The following is a 20,869-nucleotide window of genomic DNA, read 5'->3' as shown; positions in this document are numbered from 1 at the left end:
GGATGAGGAACTGAGGGGAGTTCACTTGGCCTTAGGATATATATAGTTTTTTAGAAAGTCTTTCTTTGGTCATACTCTTGCCTTCTGAAAGCATCAGAGCCCATTTAATCCGTCTTCAAACATCTGAAGAATGTTAGCAATTCCTGAACATCCATAAATCCTCTCATAGGCGAAATATCCCAAGTTAATTGTTCATTATATAATGAGGTTTCTAATTGATCTCACTAGTTCTGCTCAGCTTTCTCTAACTAGGAATATCTTGACCTGAGCCTAATATTCTAGCTATGCTTTGATGAGAGGAGAGGACAGAAGGACTATTCTCTCCTTGTTTGGAACATAAATTACTCTTCTCCTAATGTAGAAGATTGCATTAGCTTTCTTGGCAGTCATGATATATTGTTGACTCACATTGAGATCATAGTCAACTAAAGCCTCCAGGCCTTTTTCACATGAACAGCTGATAAGTCACACCTCTTTGGTGATAGTACATTTGATTTTTGAAAAGAGGAATTTATATTTATCACTATTAAGTTGAATCTTCTAAGTTTTGCTCACAGTATTTTACCCTGCTCCCCTGAGCTTGCTTTCTTAAACAGTTGTGATTATGTTATCCCTACCTAGAGGAATTGTAGATAGAGCTCCACTTTTCACAGGATCAAGTCCAAGGCACTTGACCTGAAGCATCCAGAGCTAGTCTCACCTTCCCCCATCCCTCTGTGTTCCCCACCCCACCACACTCTCTAACCAGTCTGAGAATTGACTTTCCTTACACACAGGTGCACTTTTCCATGGACTTTTCTACTCTACTTTTCAATTATTAGCCATCCTTTAAGACACAGCAATTTAGTAAGTCCCAATCAGACTGTGAACTCCTTTAAGACAGGATATACTACAAAGACTCATAGGTAATAGGGAAGAGGCACAGCTTAGAGATTTCTTGCAAGAAGTTTCTTTTGGCAAGGAAAATAATAATTAAACCTCTTTCTCCAAAGAAAGTGTCTCCCCAACTGGTCTCTCAACTCTAAAAATGCAGGTGAATTGGATTTGGCTTAGCAGTTCTTAGGGAGAGAGAGTAACAAGCTTGGCAGTTTATCCGAATCAACTAAATAGCTACACAAGCTTGTCCACAGTGTCACGAGGCAATTGTTTTTCAGAATCACAAAACTGCCACCCTGGCAGCTAACACAGGACTGTGACAAGGAGCCTGGCCGGGAACGCTGCAGAAGTGTAAGGACCATGCCTCCTAATCATTTCCAATAATGCTGATGGAAAATGAAGCAAACTCCCCAAGTGAACCTTCATACACACCTTGCACTGTTTACCAAAAGGTAGTGATAGATTTGTATCATCCTATCTTGACAAGAATCCTTTGTGCCACCTCTTCAAAGATTAGAAGAGCCCATGGTTTGGGTTTGCAAAGGTACATCATCCTTAGTAAGAAATTATACTTAGATCAACTGTCTACCTGAGACTCTGTCACCCTCTGTGGCTAATTTACAAGACACTTAGCAAGTCGTTTGTCAAACATAGTTTGGCCTGTCTGCACACCAGATATTTTGCCATAAAAATGTCTAAACCATAAGAAGCAAGAAGTTGTCAGCAGTAAGATTAACAATAATGCCTCCAACTTCATTTGTTTGACAAATATCTATTTAATGTGTCAGGCAGCAATTTAAAAGGGAGTCCTAAGGTAGTTGTTTCTCTAAGTGCAGCTAGGACCATCTTAAGGTGCTCACAAAACAATGTGATGGGGCAGCGTCTGTGGCTCAAAGGAGTGGGGTGCCAGCCCCATACGCCGGAAGTGGCAGGTTCAAACTCAGCCCCGGCCAAAAACTGCAAAAAAAAAAAAAAAAAACCCAAACAAAAAAACAAACCCATGATGGATACTGTGGCAGAGGTGAACACAGGGCCCACTGGGTAGAGTGCACCTAACCCATAATTTTGGTCCAGGGGAAGTTTAAGCAAATTCTTTAAGGGTAAGTAAGAATCATCTAGTGATTTACTTCTCTACCTAAAAAAGATTTGGCTAACAACTTAGGTAAGTGAGAGGCAGGACTAGGGGAAGGGATGAGGAAAGAAGCTCTCTCCAGCCAAGAAAACGTGGGTCAGACAGTGGGGAAGAGCGTGGAGGCACCTCGGAGCGGCACACACGTTCAACAGACCCAGCGGGGCCACGGCACAGGAAGAAGGGATGAGAGACAGAGGCCAGGGTGTACTTGGAAGGGGCCCAGCTCGCCACATTAAAGGATGTGGACTATATCATGAGGGAACTGGGGAGTCACTGAAGGGTTCTGAGCAGGATAGTGACATCTTATATTTTTAAAAGATCCTTCAAGGCCAAGGTAGGTGGATCACTTGAGCTCAGGAGTTTGAGACCAGCCTGAACAAGACTGAGACCCCATCTCTAGTGAAGTAGAAAAAATTAGCTGGGCAGTGGAGCAGATGCTTGTAGTCCCAGATACTCAGGAGGCTGAGAGAAGAAGGCGGCTTGAGCCCAAAAGATTGAGGCTGCTATGAGTTATGACAGCACGGCACTCCACCCAGGATGACAGGAGTGAGACTCTGTCTCAAAACACAAACAAATAAATTGGTCCTTTAGAGGGACATATAGAGAACAGATCAGGGAGCAAGTGAGACTGAATAGAGAGAATATTCTGGAGAATATCTCATACCACATACAGAGGAAGACTAAGGTGATTTGCACTAGAGGTGCAGGGGTGAAGAAAAGCACACCTGCCCGGGAGGGACACAAGTGGCAGCCTGGCCAACGGCTGAAGCTGGTTGGAGGAAAAAAAGGAATGGACAGCGGCTCTAAGCTTTTTGCCTTGATGGGCCTTTCTGAGGTGGGCAGTAATGCTGACCACGCAGCTTTCGGTCTTCTCTGCCAGGAGTTGAGCTCTTTAATGGAGAGTGAGCAGGGGGTTTGACCAGGTCTTAGGGAGCAGAGAGCAGCTTTGAAAGAATCTCTGCAGAAATGAAAGAGCTGAAAAAGCAGGATTTCCAGGCAACTTTGAGGGCTTAGTAACAGCATCTCTCCATACAATGGCGTTACCATTTTCCCCAATAATAGTTCAGCTGTCAAAGCTGAAGGAGCAAGAAAGGTGAACAGTGGGCTTGATCTAGGTTGGGGATGTGATGGAAAGACAAGAGGGCAAGGGAGAGAACTGATAGAAGATTCCAGAGAGAAAATCACGGGCGCAGGCCAAGTATCGTGTCCAGTTTTGCAGACAAATAGGAGCCAGAGCGGAGATAAAAATAAGTGGTCTAATGTGACATAACGAGAGGCTTTGAGGAAAGAAGTGAAAACGGAAAAAAAAAAAAATGACCAGAAGTAACAAACAGGAATGAAAAGAGCACAGGGGAAGTAAGAGGGGGGGGGTGCTGACAGTCACCTGTCTTTTTGTTTTGCAAACGCTTATGTTCTGACTGCACCCCCACTTTGGGAAGGACCCCCCAGTGGGCTTACATTCTTCTGAACCCTAATACTCTGCAGAGTGGAAGCTACTGTGACAAAAGGGAGAGTTCTGCACCACTTTGGGGGTGTTGGGATGGGGGGCAGCTGGGCAGGGACTCCTGGAGAGGGATGCTGGCTCTGCTGACCACACTGGCTTGATGTGCCACCTGCACTTCTCATTTGCAGGTGGGGGGAGGAGGAGGGAGCTATTTGTTGGGACCAGACTACAAGAGAAATGTAGGCATCAGTTACAAGAGAAACTGATGGAAACCTTCAAGGACCTCAGAAGGGTCAGAACCTAAATTTAAAAGGGGACAGCAATGCTTAGTGTAGACTCAACAGTGTGCTCACATTTTCTCTCTTCCATTTTCAAACAGAGAAGCCTTTTTCAGTAGCAGCCAAAAGACACAGCATCAGCACAAATGAACATGAGGTCATGTAGAAAGCATGCGAATTTCTTTTTCATAATTATTTTTTGTTTTAGGAACCATGATTAGGAAGTGTAAAGTAACATCAGCAAACGTAGCTGAGGCCTGGGCCAGACTTCTGGTCCTCTGCCAGGTGCAGGAAGGTGAGGAAGAGAAGAGAAATACAACAAAGAAAGAAGGATGTTGTTCTGCTTTTGTTTGTTCATTAGCAAGTCAACCCATCTAGGAAAAGACTTTGTTTCTCAGAGACAAACTGAGTGTATACAAAATGCCCATGCACAGAAACAGGGATATTCTACGGTGATCTCTCAATGTTGGTTTTCCCTTCTCCTCCTTAGCACAACGATTAAACATTAATATATTCAATATTACATAAAATAGTCACAAGAATTTTTTTTTAATTCTGCAAATTGCACTGTGACAAGGTAGACATTTTTACTTAAATGGGATGAATCATCTAGCTCCATGCATTAGGGAGACGGTCTCTATCACATTTGCAAATCAAATTTCTTAGCGCTAAGTAGAAAAAGGTGTGCAATGCTACATTTCAAATTTGTTTCCAATGCTGCGATAGTCCAGGGGCATTCAGAAAATTTGCTCCTATGTCTGGAATTTCGAGAGTCAAAAAAGGGATGAAATAGATGAATGAGCCGAGAGGAAGTGGAATGTAAGGTCCTCAAAATCTGAAGGCTGCCCTACCATCAGCATTTCTCTCTCAGCTCAGGATGGTACTTTTAAAGTTTTCTTTCTCCTTCTGTACAGCACGCTGACTATTGGCCCCTTTGCCTTTTCCACCATCATTCATTATCCATTTAGTACCTTCCCTTCTCCCTGCTTGTTCTGGTCCATCTTTTGAAAGCCTGAAATTGCTGTTCCCAGCTTCTCCCTCACTTGTCATTTTAGCTTTTCTCTCACTTGTCATTAACACTGTGGTCACTCAGTGTTAATCAGTTCATGTTATTGCTTAATTAAGTGACGGTGAGAACCTTACATTAGTGAGCCAGGTTTTTGTACCTGCCTGGGGTGTTGCAGAAGTGTTTCCAATGACGGCAGTGCCCAGGGACTAAGTTCACTCCTCCTCTGCACCCAGACTCTATCCACACTCACTCCCTTAATCATCTCATCCAGCTTCACAGTTTTAAATATCATCTCCAAGATTTATACATTTGGTCCAGACCTCTCCTCTGGACTTTAAACTCACAGATCCAACTGCCTCCTGAATATCTCCCCTCGGGTGTCTAATAGGTACCTCACCCTTAACATGTCCAAAACTGAGTTCCTGGTCCTCCTCCCCAAGTCTGTTCCCCTCAAGTCTTCTCCATCTCAGTAAATGGCTATTTCATCCTTTCAAGTGCTCAAGCTGAGATCACTTCTTTCTCCCACACTCCACATCCACTTGTCAGGAAATGCTGTTGGCACTATTTGTAAATTAGATTAGACCCAGAACTCAACCACTTTTCACCATTTCCGCTGCCGCTCTCCGTCTGTGCCATTAGGTCTAGCCAGGACTGCTGCAATGACCTTCCAGCTGCTTCCTCTCCCGCCCTCCTTACTTCTTAACACATGAACCAGAGAGAGCCTATTAAAACCAGGTCATGTCACCCCTCTGCTTAAAATCTCCAATGGCTTCCAATATCACTCCAAATAAAACCTAATGACTTTATGAGTAAGCTCAGAACAATTCACAGTCCCAGGGTGGTGCCTGTGGCTCAGTGAGTAGGGCACCGGCCCCATATACAGAGAGTGGCGGGTTAGAACCTGGCCCCAACCAAACTGCAATGAAAAATAGCCGGGTGTTGTGCTGGGCGCCTGTGGTACCAGCTACTCAGGAGGCTGAGGCAAGAGAATCGCCTAAGCCCAAGAGCTGGAGGTTGCTGTGAGCTGTGACACCACAGCACTCTACCAAGAGCGACAAAGTGAGATGCTGTCACAAAAATAATAATAATAATAATAAAGACTAATTCACGGTCCCAATTGGGACCTCTATGAGAGTGAAAGGGGGTGCTAAAAATAATTAACAGGCTTTAATCAATCTAGGTCAAATTTGGGACATCCTGGGCACCTGTGTTTGAGGACCCACAGGATTTCCCACACTGGCCATCTAATCTCAACTATTGTACCACACCTTGACCTCTGTCCTTCGGCGCCAGCCTCTTCACGGTCCTGAAGGTGCCAGAGAGACGTCCTCAAGGCCTTTGCTCTTCTCGACATATGTCTTTCCTCCTGGTTCTTATTCAAAGACTCAGTGAGGCCTTCCCTGGGAGCTCCATCTAAACCTTAAGCCCCCTCCTCCCTTCCCAGTCCCCTTCCCTGCTTAAATTTTTTCTTGGCTCTAATCACTAATGTTCTATATATTTTATTTATCTGCTTTAGTTAGCACCTTCCATTCAGAACGTAAGCTCAAAGGCAGGAAGCTTTGACTTTTGCTCTGCATCCCCAACTCCTGGCACATAGGAGGCATCTCATAAATATTTGTAGAAAGAATGAATGAGTCACGACCGCTTTGAAAGGATCAGTGCTTGGTAGATGTGTAACATCCGACATAGTTAATAAACACAGTACATGTTATTATTTTATAGTTACTTTCATATAACTCAGTTCAACAAGTGTACTTTGGACATTTACATCTTGTAAGGATCTGTGGGGGGGGTGTGTGTGTGTGCAGATATTAGAGGGCTGGGAGCCACAGAGCAAACACAATGATAGAAAGGATAATATCCTCCAAGGAGTGAATACCACCAAGCAGGAGAGATCGGGGACATGGTGTGACACTCAACACGAGTGGCACAGAGTGCAGGGGAGGGAAGAGATCATTATCAGTGTGTCTCAGTCTGTTGTCCAATACTTTATTACTGATCAGAGGCAATCATTTCCATACTGTCTGGCAGAATACATCTTCTACAGCCCCACCCCAGCACCTCCACTCTGGTTCCCTGGAGCCACCTCGCATGCCCAGCTGTGCCTGAGCCCAGGTGTCTGTCTTCATCTGTTCTTCATGGTCATGCCTTAATTTTTACTGAGTCATTAGTAACTCAACATTTTGCACTCTGATTTCTCAAAGTTTTCAGAATATTTTAACCAAATGTCAACAAAGTTAAACCATCAAATAGAACAAATGCAAAACAGACTTTTAAAAATTTTAATAAATAGAAAGGGGTGGGTCCCAGGAATCCATCCTGTAAAATCAATAAGTCAAAGTTTCATGATTTAATGTCTGGGTTTGTTCTTATTTTTATGTGGCTTCTTTAATTTTAAATGATAAGCACTCTGTAGATTTTCTTTAAACCAAAGGCATTTTTTTGGGGGGGGAAACATGCTGTTGTAAAAAATCCTAAACATGCTCTAGCCCCATCCCTAAAGAAAGAGAGTAGCCCCAGTGTGTGTATAATCAAATCACCGTATATAACTATATACCACATTTTATTTTCAAGTAGGTTAAACAAAGTTACAGCTGAGAATCTGATGTAAGGTGAAATATTAATGCATTAGATGATTAAGTTGAGAAAACTCAAAGTAATTACTAGCAATATAAAAAAGTACTCCTCTTCCCTCAAAAACAAACCAATCAGATAAAAAATACGCTAAATGGTACATGCATTCCATTTTAATAAATAGAAAGGGTACTACTTGGGATGGGGGGATCTACCCTTTGACTCTACCCTTTACCATTTTAAGCATGGTAAAAATATGCTAAATAAAGAACAAGGATACTCATTCCCCTATAGCTTATCTTGAATGATTCTAGAGAATATTAAGTGCAAACCATTTTTGCTTGGTATACACAATTTTGCTATATACTGTAAAAAATACTAACTTTGGCTCAGTGCCCGTAGCTCAGTGGTAGGGCACCAACCACATACACCGCAGCTGGCAGGTTGGGACCTGGCCTGGGTCTGCTAAACAACAATGACAACTACAACCAAAAAATAGCTGGGTGCCTGTAGTCCCAGCTACTCGGGAGGCTGAGGCAAGAGAATAGCCTGAGCCCAAGAGTTTGAGGTTGCTGTGAGCTGTGATAGCACAGCACTCTACTGAGGGCAACATAGTGAGACTCTGTCTCAAAAAAAAAAAAAGTCACTTTATTATGCAAAGTGCACATGACTGTAAAAATGAATTTACCAATTAAACTATACATTGTATACAAAACCTAATAATTACCAGGGCAATTTAGTTTTTCTTTCCTTTTTAAATTTCGTAGTTTTAATAAAGCCTAATCTCGTAAACAATTTCAAGGCAAGCGAATTGTCCCAGCTCTGGCATAGGTTAGCTCATTATTTATTTCATTCCGAGGGAGTTACTCTAACTCACTCAGTCTCTGTTTCTTCACGTGGGGAAAGTGGATGTAATGTTGGTAGCTAACTAATGCAGTTCTTGTGAGAACAAGGGATGCAGTGCCCTTGGAGTGCCTGGCATGGGAGGAGGCTTCCATCCAGACTCACGACTACGGCGGCTGCAGAAATGGGCACAAGCAGATTTCACTAACTGAAGAAAACTGGTAGCTAAGCAAAGAGCAGTGCTTGGAAAGCGTTCCCACCCAGATGCTGCTTCTTTCATAAGTTTAAAAAATCCTAAATATTGTTTAACATCTGATAAAAATCTGACCAAGTAACGTATCATTTCCTGAATACTTGTGCCATACAGACTTTATCACAAGGCATTGAACCACGATCTTTTCCGTATGGCTTTGAACCACAATCTTTTCCGTAAGGCACTGAAGCACAGTCTTTTCCGTGGCCTAAAGAGACAAGTAAATACTTGGATCTTGAAAGGCATATCATCTAGACAACATATTTGGGGGATTAATCATACAGTTCTCGCATGTAATTCAATTAATCGGTCCATAAATTACCACGTTTACTCTCTTACCCAGTAGGTTGAAAGGACTGTGAAGGAAAGAAACTTACATAGATTTTGTATCTTTCACACTACCTGACTTGGCACAAAGGAATTTTAACTTAACACAGTGGAAATAACACTGGGCTAGAGGTCAGGAAATACACATTTCAGTGGAGTAAATTGTAGACTAGTCACTTAAACGCTCTTTAGGCTTCAGCTTACTCATGAGTAATATTCTTTTCCATGGCTGACATTCGAATTTCTTGTCAAATGCTCTCATTCTGAGAAGCACCAGCAAAAGGGATTTTTACCAATACATGTCATATTAATTAATAGCCAATTGCAATTTGCCATATCTGTAGGTTGAAATAAATGTGATTAAAATTAAATTAAATATAATGAGAATCTTAATTATAGATTTTGTTCACTCATGAAATTTTGCCTAGAACTCAAAGCCCTTGTCACTGTCCATTCCATCAAACAAATCCTTCAATCTGGGTTTTTTGGGTTTTTTTGAGACAGTCTCAGTTTGTCTCCCTCAGTAGAGTGCCATGGTGTCAGACCTCACAGCAACCTCAACTCTTGGGCTTAAGTGATTCTCTTGCCTCAGCCTCCCAAGTAGCTGGGACTACAGATACCCACCACAATGCCTGGCTATGTTTTAGAGGTGAGTTCTCCCTGTGGCTCAGTATGGTCTTGAACTTGTGAACTAAGGCAATACACTCTCCTTGGTCTCCCACAGTGCTAGAATTACAGGTGTGAGCCACCTCACCTAGCCCTTCAATCTGTTTTAAAAATAATGAATCCTTGGTCAGTGACTGTAGCTCCATGGGCAGGGCGCTAGCCACATACATCCAGGCCCATGGGTTTGAACCTGGCCCTGGCCAGCTAAAACAACAGTGACAACTGCAACAACCACAACAGAAATAGCCAGGCACATGTAATCCCAGCTACTTGGGAGGCTGAGGCAAAAGAATCGCTTGAGACCAAGAGTTTGAGGTTGCTATGAGCTGTGACACCATGGCACTCTACCCTGGGCAATAGCTTGAGATTCTGTCTTAAAAAAACAAAAATGAGGGTGGTGTCTGTGGCTCAAAAGGGTAGGGCACTGGCCCCATATGCCAGAGATGGTGGGTTCAAACCCAGCCCTGGCCAAAAACTGCAAAAAAAAAAAAAAAAAAAACCCAAAAATAAACCCTTTGCTGCCAGGAGTCCTCATCTCCTGACCTGTTTTATTTTCTCCTTAGTATTTATTGTACCCTGACATACAATATATTGTATTCCTTTGTTCTCTGTCTCATCATATCCCCTATTAGAATCTAAGTTTTATGGGGACAGTAATTTTTTTTTTTTTGAGATGAAGTCTCATTCTGTTGCCTTGGGTAGAGTGCTGTGGGATCAGAGCTCACAGCAACCTCAGACTCCTAGGTTCAAACAATTCTCCTGCCTCAGCCTCCCAAGTAGCTGAGACTACAGGCATCTGCTACCTGCTAGTTTTTTCTATTTTTAGTAGAGATGGGGTCTCTCTCTTGCTCAGGCTGGTCTCAAATTCCTGAGCTCAAGCAAGCCACATGCCTCAGCTTCCCAAAGTGCTAAGATTACAGGCATGAGCCACCTTGCGCAGCAGAGGGGACAGGGATTTTTATGAGTTTGGTTTACTGCTATGTCCCTAGCACCTGGAAAGGGATCTGATAGTAACTAGAAAATTAGTTGAATGAATGGATGAATGAACATTATTTAAGATCCTCTGATAACTGCCCTTCCCACATCATCACTGCTCTCCCCTCTTCCATGTTAATCAGGGTGTCTGAATCCCATCCCCTGCTGAAAACTACTTATTCATTTCTCTCTCCCTGTCATTTCTCCTACCCCACTCCTGTTTGTCAGCCCATTCATTCATTCATTCATTCATGCAGTGTATGGACTGCCTACTGTGATCCAAGCAATGTGCTAAATGCTGGGGACACAGAGGTGAGTAACACCCACACAATCCTTACCCTCTTTCACAACCCTTGACTATTAAGGATTGCACTACTGAGACCCAGCTACTGCCTCTGTTCTTGGCTTCTCTGTACTGCTGCCTCTGACTTTGCAGCCCTTCCTTTGAGTGTTGTATACTCATAATGCCCTGGACTAAAAGAAAAAAAAAAAAAAGCTTGTGCTTTGGTTGGTTGCTATCCAGTTTTGAATGGAGTTCTTTTACGAGAGTTAATAGAGCACGGAGCAAGTGATGCTTGCTTGTAAGGAGACAATAACCACATCCCTTTAGAGTTGCTTTTGGGTCACTGGAATGGATGCTGTGTCCTCCACAGTGATAATCAAAACTCCAATTTCATTAGGCCTATGAGGGACCTAAAACGGTTTGCTACATCTCCCCACTGCCTTGTGTCTTCTGCAGTCAGAGTAAGCTGAGGGTGCCTCTTTGCATGCTGAAAAAGCCTAACTAACCCATCCTTTTCAGCTTCACAGTTATTATCTGCTGCTCCAACTAAATGGGAGACTAAGTTCCCAATTGACAGAGAATCTTGGTATCAAACTTGATATCGGCCCCAGGCCTGTCTGTGCCTTTCACTAGGGTGTTGGGAACACTTTATACCTCTATCCCAGAAATCCCCACTTTGGGCCCAGTGGGTCTCTAGAATCATGAAAGATGGTAACTGGAGTTCAGCAAAAAAGAAAAACCATAGCTAAATATGTTTGGGAAAGTCACGTCTTAAATCGCCTATTTAGAGAGACAGGGCACTTAATAGGTAATATTATTATGAGTATTAACACATTTATGAATGTTTAACCTTGTTAAACCCAGTCAGTGTGTCCCAGCCTAATTTGACAATGGAACCTTTTAATCTCAGAACACCACTGACATCTCAGAGGATATTGCTATTCGGAGAAAACTGTTTGGCAAATTCTGCTTCACCTTCATGTCATATCCAAGGGAACAGCAGCACATGGCTTTAAGAGAGCAAGAGAGGAGGGAGACGTGAATATATGTGCCAACAGCCTTTGGGGGTCATTAAGAGGAGAATGTGGTTTTATGGAACAAATACTAGACTTAAGGAAAACAGTCTTGGGACTTTGCCTAGGTCTATTGCCTGACTATGTGTTGTTCGGCAAATCACTTTCCCTCTGAGCCTCCCTCTGGTCCTTAACTTGGAGGAAGACTCTCTTCTCTACTTTCGAACTTAGGAGAGAAAGATTAGCTGTCAAACCTGTCCTGTGAAGGGAAGAAATTCTGTAATGACCTAAGGTACATGTGTGAATAATGCTCTGAGGGAACTAGGTCTCACTTGGCGCTTCCCTTTCCAGTAAAATGTAAGTTTGATGAAATAACAACTACAATTAAAAACACTTACAAACTGGGTCTAGAAGATATTTGCATAATGAAATAACTAACATAAAGTTTAGTTTCTATCTGCTTGGAATCTGATCTCATCTTGATGGCAATAAGTAGTCTGGCTTTTAAAGAACATGGAATTGCACTTCCATTATAGGTTAGTTAAAAGTTACTTTAGTTATCTCTAAGTAATTGCTAGACCATTGTAATAACTTCAATGCGATATTTGCTAAGCGAGCATGCCTGCCATCTGGTTACTAACACTGTATTCTTGCTTCCTCAGAAATACACATGGCCCAGGAGCACTGAGATGCAGGGAGCCGATATGAGACCATAGATCGATTCCAAGGCAATTTGAGAGTTTGAGCCATTCATTTGTTTTCAACACAAAGTGTCCTCCACATAACAAAACAATGAGGCTAACTTATCTGTCTCTTTCCTGTCCTGGTATCTTTAAAAAGTGTTCATCATGACAAGGTACAAACTGGCTTACAATATGAAGCCAACTTTAGATGAGTAAGAATGGAAAAGTTGGCATGCTGTTTGTGCCATGTCCTTCTTGGTTCTGATGCCAGCAGCACTATTCTTTTTTTTTTTTGAGACAGAGTCTCACTACGTTGCCCTCGGTAGGGTGTTGTGGTGTCACAGCTCACAGTAACCTCAAACTCTTGGGCTTAAGTAATTCTCTTGCCTCAGCCTCCCAAGTAACTGGGACTACAGGTGCCTGCCACAATGCCCAGCTATTTTTTGTTGTTGTTTTGTTGTTGTGGTTGCCATTGTTATTTGGCAGGCCCAGGCTGGGTTCACCTACCAGTCCTGGTGTACATGGCTGGCTCCCTAGACGCTGAGCTATAGGAACTGAGCCAGCAGCACTATTCTTGGTGGTATCCTCAGGGTGCACACAGAAGAACCACCTGGATAATATGGTGAAAGTCCCCATGTGTCTATGGTATTTGGGGAAGGAGTTCCAAATCAACCTTTCATCAGGCCCCTGGCAAGCACTGCCCCCAACTCCACTCCAAAGGCAGAATTAGTAGCACTAAATACAGCACCTGACACATAGCAGCGGCTCAGTCAAAGCTTAATAAATACAACCAGTCTGCGAATAGCTGTATAAATGATGCTAGTGGAATGCTTATTCTAGTTTCTATAGCCTTTGTAATACATGCAGCCAATGTGTGCCTACCAGTCCAAGCTTTCACAACCTTGGTACTATTGACATTTTAAGCTAGATAAATTTTTGATGCTGGTGGGGTGGGAAATGCTGTCTCATGCATTGTCCACGGTTTACCAGCAGCCTTGGCCTCCACCCAGTAGATGCCAGCGTGTCCCTCCCCCCAGCAAAAATGTCTCCAGACACTGCCAAATATCCCAATGCTCCCCCTCCTCCCGCCGCCCCATGGTGTGTGTGTGTGTGCATGAGCGCAAAATCACCCCTAGTTGAGAACCACTTATCTTCATGACATGTACTCTTTTCCTTTCCCTAAACTGATATTAATTGATCTCTACTTACTGAAGGTATAAGTATCCTCTTAATCTGCTTTCATCATGTTTTCTCTAAATGTTCTCCTATAGTGGAGGGGCGGGGGAGCTTTCTAGCTAGTGCCACTTAAATCAAAAGGAACTGTCTCCCCCTTAAGGGAAGAGAAATATTAAACAAAGAGAAAACATTTCATACATAAATTGAATCAGTAGCTAAGGACACTGTTTTGCAGAATGAGCTTCAGATGGCCTAGGGTCCCGGATAGACCCAAGTACCTAACTCAGAATGGTCTGCAGGTACACAGAGAACCTTTGTGTCTTAAAAGAAACTACCTTCATTTGTTTGCTATGAATGCTTAGCATCTTAACAATAAAACCCCACTGTCATACAAAAGTATCCTTCTGACAAACAATGTTTTTTCTTGCTTGGCTTTGTTTTTATTTACTTCCTCTTTATGTTGACAGTACCAGGAAGATACCCTGTGTGCACTCCTGGAACAGTCTGTCTCAGTAACTCTTCCCCCTTCAGAAGCACAATAAGTAGTCCCACCAATTGAAGAAATCAGTGGCCTTTTAAACCTCTTCAATAGAGTGATGATACATGTCTGTTCTTTCTTAAAATGAAAAAAGAAATTAGAATTTTAGAATTCTGACTTAAACCTAGCCAGTGGGCAATCTACTTGAAAATGACTACACATCTGTGTCGAAGACTGAGAAATAATTTATGACAAATAAAGCTCATGAAAAATTCTAATTTCATTCATGTTGCTACAAGTATAGCTTCATGCTTTAAAAAAAAAAAAATGTGGGCTGGTAACATTTTTCTACCTTCCTTACAGTGTAGAGTTAAACAGGTGCCCTTACCTCTCCTCCAGTGCACGGAAAAGGATTGGAATATCTAGACGTGCAAATAGCTCCTTTCTTGACAACGTCATCTTCCAGGCCAAATGTGGCTGAGCAGTTAGTTGCAAAGTACTTGTAAGGCTTCCACGTTTTCCCAAAGTCCTGGGACCGGTCCAGCACCATGGCTGCCGGCCTAGGGGACTTGAACACCATAATTAGGTGAGTGAAATAGAACTCGGCTTCCAGGTCTAACTGGATCTTTTCTCTGTGCACATCCTCTGCAGACTGCCACCACGTGCGGGGAAACCTGAAGGATGAGTCGGCCATGGCAGATGGCAGGTGAGCCAAGTGAGGATGGGCGGCATTGCACTTGTCACACTTGGGCTGCCGACACGTCAGGTCAGTGTTCTCGCTGTAGAAGCAGTACAGTTCAGTGGCATTCTGACCGCAGGTGGTGTCCGCCCAGAGTTTTCTCCCTAAAGCCAAATTTCCCATCCGAGGGTTGCAGGCTTTTTCACAGCGTGAACTCGCTCCGGCTACTCCACTCAGTCCTAAGGAAGGGAGAGCACATGTCATTCAAGACAAACCCATCCGGAAAGCTCTTCTGGTCCCTAGTCCATCTATATCTACAACAGACAAGGTATCACATCTGCCAAGAGCTTGAGACTTTCAATAATGGGGATGTTCTATCCGATTTGAACATTAACACTGTTCTGCATCCACAATGCATTTGTGTGTGTGTGTATGTGTGTGTGTTTGTATGTTCAGATGTAAAAATTCACATAAGAAAAATCATTTTAGGTAAAGGGTAAGAAGAGGGAAAATGGAATCATTAGGGTGAAAATTATTAGCCTAAAACTTTTCTTTTCTTTTTATGGAGACAGAATCTCACTTTGTTGCCCTGGTTAGAGCTCTGTGGCATCACAGCTCACAGCAACCTCAAACTCTTAGGTTTAAGAGATCCTCTTGCCTCAGCCTCCCAAGCAGCTGCAACTACAGGCACCCATCAGGACATGCAGCTAGTTTTAGAGATGGGGTCTCGCTCTTGCTTAGGCTGGTCTTGAACTCCTGGGCTCAGGCAATCCACCTGACTTGGCCTCCCAGAGTGGTAGGATTACAGGCATGAGCCACTGCACCCAGCCCCTAAAAATTTTAAGTACTTTTGCCTTTTAAACATTTTCTATATTTGAAATATATATTTTTGAAGTCATAACTTAATTTAAAAAGACCTGTTTATAAGATCACTTAATTTAGCCCTTTAGATATAATTTGAGTCTTTATAAGATCACTTAATTTAGCCTTTTAGATATAATTTGAGTCTTTAGCATTATCTAATATGTTTATCATGAGAATGCCTTTAGGAGGAAATGTAGAATTCTTTATATTCTTTATATTTTTAAACCAATGATACTATACATTCCCTAGGAAAAGCAATATGAGATATTAAATATACAATGGGACCTCATTTAGGGGGAGACCAGGCAAGAGACCCCTGGAGCTCAAATGTGCAATATCTGTTTTTAATATTAAGTAACTAAACCTAAGGAAAAAAAAAAAAACTCTCAAAAGTACCAAATGGCAAGAAAGCTTCTTTTCCGTTACAAGCTCTCTGCCTCCTGAAGGTTTCTACCTGTGACAGGTTATATAGTAGTTGCTTGTTTGCTTACCAGGAGAATGTTTACAGTCTGGCAGCCACTAGCAGCACCTTTAAACATTATCTGTGAACTCAGATACCTTCTTAAAGAGACACACTCTTCCTCCCAAACAAAGGTCCAGCAGACTCTAATGTTTCAAAATTACTGAAAATGATAAGCATTATCCACTTATTAACATTCTGACTACATATGATAATCCTTTAATTTGGGTCTGTCATTTTAATTATGACTACCTTGAACAAAATTATCTATTTTTATTAAAGGTTAAAACAGAGGGGGAAAAGAGGGGAAAGGAAATCAAACCCCAAATTCTGGCTAATTGAATGTTTCCTAAGAAGCTGTACCTCTGAACTGTTATCATCACAGTGGTGTTGGAGGGAGCCAAATGACAGCTTAGGCTGAAACAAGAGACTTTTCACCAACTGACAATCACCGACCCCACATAGCCTTGTAACAAAGACAAACGGCTTCCTGGGGCATTATTTTTTTAAATGTCAAAGTGTGGATTCTGCCTGGACTCTGTTCGTCCCTTTTCTGATTAGCTGGGGCAACAATTTCTTGTGGCTAGAAACACACAAACACGCAGTGTGCTATGACTCACCTGTAAAGCATTTCGGGGAAAATCATATACTGCCTGTACAAGTATTGCTAACCTGAAACATTTGCCTGTGATATTTATTTACAACCTCTCCATCGCTTGCATGTTTTTGCCATAACATGGTTTGAAGAGGGAAAAGTTTACTAAAGGTCACTTTTTAAAGGTGCATAAGCAGAAAGAATTAAAGTAAAATCTTAGTCTTTTAATGGCTTCTTGGGAAAAGTACTGGATAATGTTAAATGCCCCTAAACTAGTAAGTTCAGTAAAGATTTGAGCTAAATAATCCGTGAGTAAAAATCCTCTGAGATCCCAAGTGGCTATCCAAGTTTACCACGGATGCTGCTGTTGACGCTGACGGGGACAGACTCTGAAACTTGGATTTCCCCGGGTGCCCGCGGATGGGGGGCGGGGAAAGGGAATGGTAAAAGCTAAAGGGCAGAGACGCGGGTGACCATGCTCTCTGTCCACCAGTCGGTCCCTTTAGCCCACACGCCCCTTTCTGGAGCAGGCGAAGTTTGCATGAGAGACTGGAGGGCTGCAGAGTCTCTCACAGGTGCACTTATGCCTAACTGGAAAACCGGGTGACCCGCAAGGGGGTGGCTGGGAGACAAGCAGAAGGGGTTCCGAATATAGAAAGGATGAGCCGGGAACGGCTGGCCTAGGGCAGCCCAAGCAAGCCAGGATGGGAGTGGGAGGGTAGAGGGCACCTGACGGAGCCTCTGCCTGTTGTCCAGTTACAGAGACAGGGAGCGGACCCGCCTCCGACCTCCCGCCAAGCCTCGCCCAGGGTACCAATTCCCCAGAGGCGGCCAGCCAGGTCCGTGCAAACCCAGGGCGATCCCTACCTAGTGTCCCAGCCTAGAGTCTGACTGCGTTCCAGCCACTGCCCCGGGGAGAGGGCGCTCACCCCCGCACCAGGTGTCCCTACCTGGTTCCCTAGGACCCAGCATGAGGTCGGGGACGCTGGTGATCGCTCTCAAGGAGAGACCAGCTTAGCCCACGCGCGCCCAGGGTCGCTGGGCCACCCCTCCTCATCATTCCTCAGGCCATGAAGTGCCGGGGGATGGCGAGCTGGGTCCTTTGTTCCCTTACAAAGTGGAAAGGCAGTTTTTTACAAGCCAAACCGAGAAAAAGGCCCTGGTCGTGGTTATCTCCCGCAGGGCACACCCAGAATACCGGATTATCCAAAGGCATGAGTATCTCAGTTGCAAGGAAAAAAAAAAAATCAATAGTATTTGAAACTGCGGGGCCCCAGGGAAGGAGGCGGAACATGGCCACTCATTTCACCCTCGGGAGCCGAGCTGTGCGCTGCCAACCCGGACTTCCCCGCACCCCGGAGTCGGGAGCTGGGGCAGAGAAGGAGCGAGGGAAGAGGGTGGGGGCCCGGCCGCGTCACCACCCACCTGCGGCCACCGCGGAGCAGCCCCAGAGCAGCAGCAGCCGCGCGCAGCTCCCCATGGCCGGGGGCAGCCGGGAGCAGCCGGGCCGAGCGGGTGCGGGAGGGAGCCGAGACCTCTCGGCTACCGGCTGAAGCGCCAACAGTCCTCCGGAGGAACCGGGGTTCTCTACTTCCTCGTCCTCCTGGGGCGCCAGGCTCGGTCAGTGGGCGCCGGCGGCGGGGAGCCGCGGGCCGGGGCCGCGCCGGGCGGTGGGGTGACCCTGGCGCACCGGCCTGGCGGGGCCCGGGCAGCTCGGGGGCGGCGGGAGCCCCGGGACCATAGCCGGCCTGGCCGCGCTGCCCCGCCGAGTGGCCCTGCGGGCTCGTCCGCCGCTAGCCCGGGGCTCGGCGCCCGCAGCGACCGCTGAACTTTGCGAGACCTTTCACTTCCCGGCCGCCGCCGCCGCCGCTGCCGCCTCCTCCTGGGCGTCCTCCTCCGGCTGCCGCGTCTCGGTCCCGTCCTTCTCCATGGGCAGTTCCATGGGATGCATTTTTATTGCACCGACACCGCGGCGCTCCGGTGCCAGCCCTCCTCCCCTCGCACCTCCACCCCTTCCTCCCGCCCGCCCCCCGCGCTTGACAGCCCGGGCGGTGCAGCCCGCGCGGCCGGGTCGCCGCAGACGCCGGGGAGGGGTCCCCGCAGACGCCGGGGAGGGGTCCCCACGCCCCACGGCCGCCCGCTCGTTCCGCCCGCCTCACCCTGGCCCCCGCCGCCCGCGCGCCCCGCCCGACGCGCGCCCTGCATCTCCCTGTGACCCCCTGGCGCCCTCCAGCACCCACAGGCCTCCTGGGGAAACAGTCTCCCACCTTCTCCCGGAACATTCCTGAGAGCGGCTGACTCCCTCTCGATCAGGTCAGGGCATGCCAAGGGGCTTAAAAAACCGCGAAACAGGCTAGCTCCTTCTTTCCACACCCCCCAGCCAAACAAGCCCTCCTCCCTCTGCCTCCTGTCACCCCCTCTGCGAAAGTCCCAGGACCCGGGGACCGAACCCCGCAACCCAGCCCCGGGTCTCGGGCACAGAGAACGCGCGGAGGAGCAGCGTCCGCCACTTCTCCGCTGCCTTTATCGGGAGACATCTCGGCTAAACAATCACTGCCTACGTGATCCGAGCGTGTGCCCATTTGGGTGTAAAAGCCCCCTTACTCAGACTCAGGTTGCTAAAAGAGGGTCGCAAGAGTAACTGGTGGGCAGTTTACAACATCCTTGTCTGGAGGATGAGGCATGACAAAGAACTCTTTAGTCCTTCCAGGCACCCTCTACAGAAAATGTGCTGTGAAACAATAATGTTATGAAATAACTTAATGCGGAACAATTTAGTAGCAACCGCGCGCAGCTAATTGTAGATAGGATTGCTCTGGGCTGGTGCTTCTGGAAGGAGATTAAATAGCAGTTGAGTCTGGGACTTTTGCAAGCTCTGTGAAAATGTAATTCTACATACACATTCAGGGAAATTGGCAAAAGTTAAGTCGAAAGCAAATTTGTATTGCAGAGCTCATTTTGTGCCTTTGAATATTTTCCAGAAAATTAACTACGGATAACATTCAGTTGTTGAGTCTGCTACAGATGAGGACAATTCAGAGCTTTGGGGTACATGTAGATATTATTTACAAAGATCCAGGCAGCGACATCTAAATTTATATCTCCTAGGGGTAATTGGGTTAAGGTCAGCATCATCCAATTGGGAGACATTAAAATTATTCTTCTGGCCACTAGAAGTGGCAAAAGGTTTGGGACAGCAATTCGTATAGCGTCATCTACTTTAGAAAACAAATTCTCTGAGTTTTCAAATATTGGCAATGTTGGGGCTTTCTTAGAAATATGCTCCTAATGGAATCACTGAAACACCTCTCCAACAGTTCCTACCAAAGAAATGATAGGAAATTATAACAACCAAAGGCTGTAAGCACAAATCTTAACCTAATGGCTCAGGTAAATTAAAAAAAAAAAAAAGAAAGAAGGAAAGAAAAGAATGTACTTTTATTACTAACTTTTGAATCTAGTCTATTTAGGTACAACCCCTCCATTTTTTAAATTGAGAGCTAAATTTACATTTATCCTGTACAATGCTAGTATCATGTTTTAAAGTATGCACATATGGTGGAATGCCTGAATCTAGCCAATTAGCATATATTGATCATTCTTCTGGTGAGAACACTTTATACCCACTCTCTTAGCATTTTTGGAGAACACAGTATGTTATTAAAAATGGAAGATTTCACAAAGTTGTCTGCCATCCTTGTGCAAGAGCCATGCTAATAATCTTGTCTGTATCATTCCAGTTTTAGTATATAAAATGCTATTCCATTTCTCATTACACATTTCTCAAGCATTTACTATCTGCACCAATCCTGCACGATAATATACTTCCTTGGTTGCTCTATAATTGGTTCTTATTTCCTTTAACAAGACAGCAAGTGCTTTCATACTCAGTTTATGTGATACAAAATATTGTCATGTTTTTCTTATATACTTTATTATTCTTAATTGGGAACAACTACAGTCAATGTTCACTAAATAGTTTTAACTGAGTTACGTTGAAACTATTGTTATATGGAGACTAAGGAGAAAACTGATGAGCCCTGAATCATTTCCCATAAAGGTATCTTTACATTCTACACAGATACTTTGTGCAGATAGGAAGCAAGTAAGAAGCAGTTCTGGAGAGAAAAAGTAGCGTTCTAATCAACTTCATTTGCTTATGTAGTCCAAGTTAATTACAAATCACATTTGCATTTTGGAGATGCTATCCAGGAAAAGTTTGCATATATAAGGAAAGGCTCAATGGTAAATATATCAGTGC

At 44.6% G+C, this 20,869-nt stretch overlaps 1 protein-coding gene and 1 non-coding gene across 4 annotated transcripts in view; both read right to left on the bottom strand.

Moving 5' to 3' along the window:
- Positions 1 to 18,587, bottom strand: part of NTN4 (netrin 4) — a 113,787-nt gene extending 95,200 nt beyond the window's left edge. The window contains exons 1-2 of one of the 3 annotated variants that reach the window (XM_012814174.2): positions 18,034 to 18,587; positions 14,399 to 14,928 (exon numbers count right to left, since the gene is read on the bottom strand). In XM_012814174.2, coding sequence (XP_012669628.1) covers positions 14,399 to 14,928; positions 18,034 to 18,088 — 585 coding nt within the window. In that variant the 5' untranslated portion in view covers positions 18,089 to 18,587. Of the gene's footprint in view, positions 1 to 14,398; positions 14,929 to 17,558; positions 17,972 to 18,033 lie in introns of those variants that run through there. The other 2 variants (XM_003783342.2, XM_023509430.1) reach the window with 2 other exon arrangements.
- Positions 18,588 to 20,268: 1,681 nt separating this feature from the next.
- On the bottom strand, positions 20,269 to 20,377 carry LOC111723033. The gene has a single exon (XR_002771664.1). It is a non-coding gene; the product is annotated as a U6 spliceosomal RNA (small nuclear RNA).
- Between the last annotated feature and the right edge of the window lie 492 nt (positions 20,378 to 20,869).

This window comes from Otolemur garnettii, unplaced genomic scaffold, assembly GCF_000181295.1.
Source record: "Otolemur garnettii isolate 467f Iridium unplaced genomic scaffold, OtoGar3 scaffold00007, whole genome shotgun sequence".
Lineage (NCBI taxonomy): Eukaryota > Metazoa > Chordata > Mammalia > Primates > Galagidae > Otolemur > Otolemur garnettii.
Note: the sequence above shows the minus strand (reverse complement) of the source record. Positions and strands in the feature narration are given on the sequence as shown.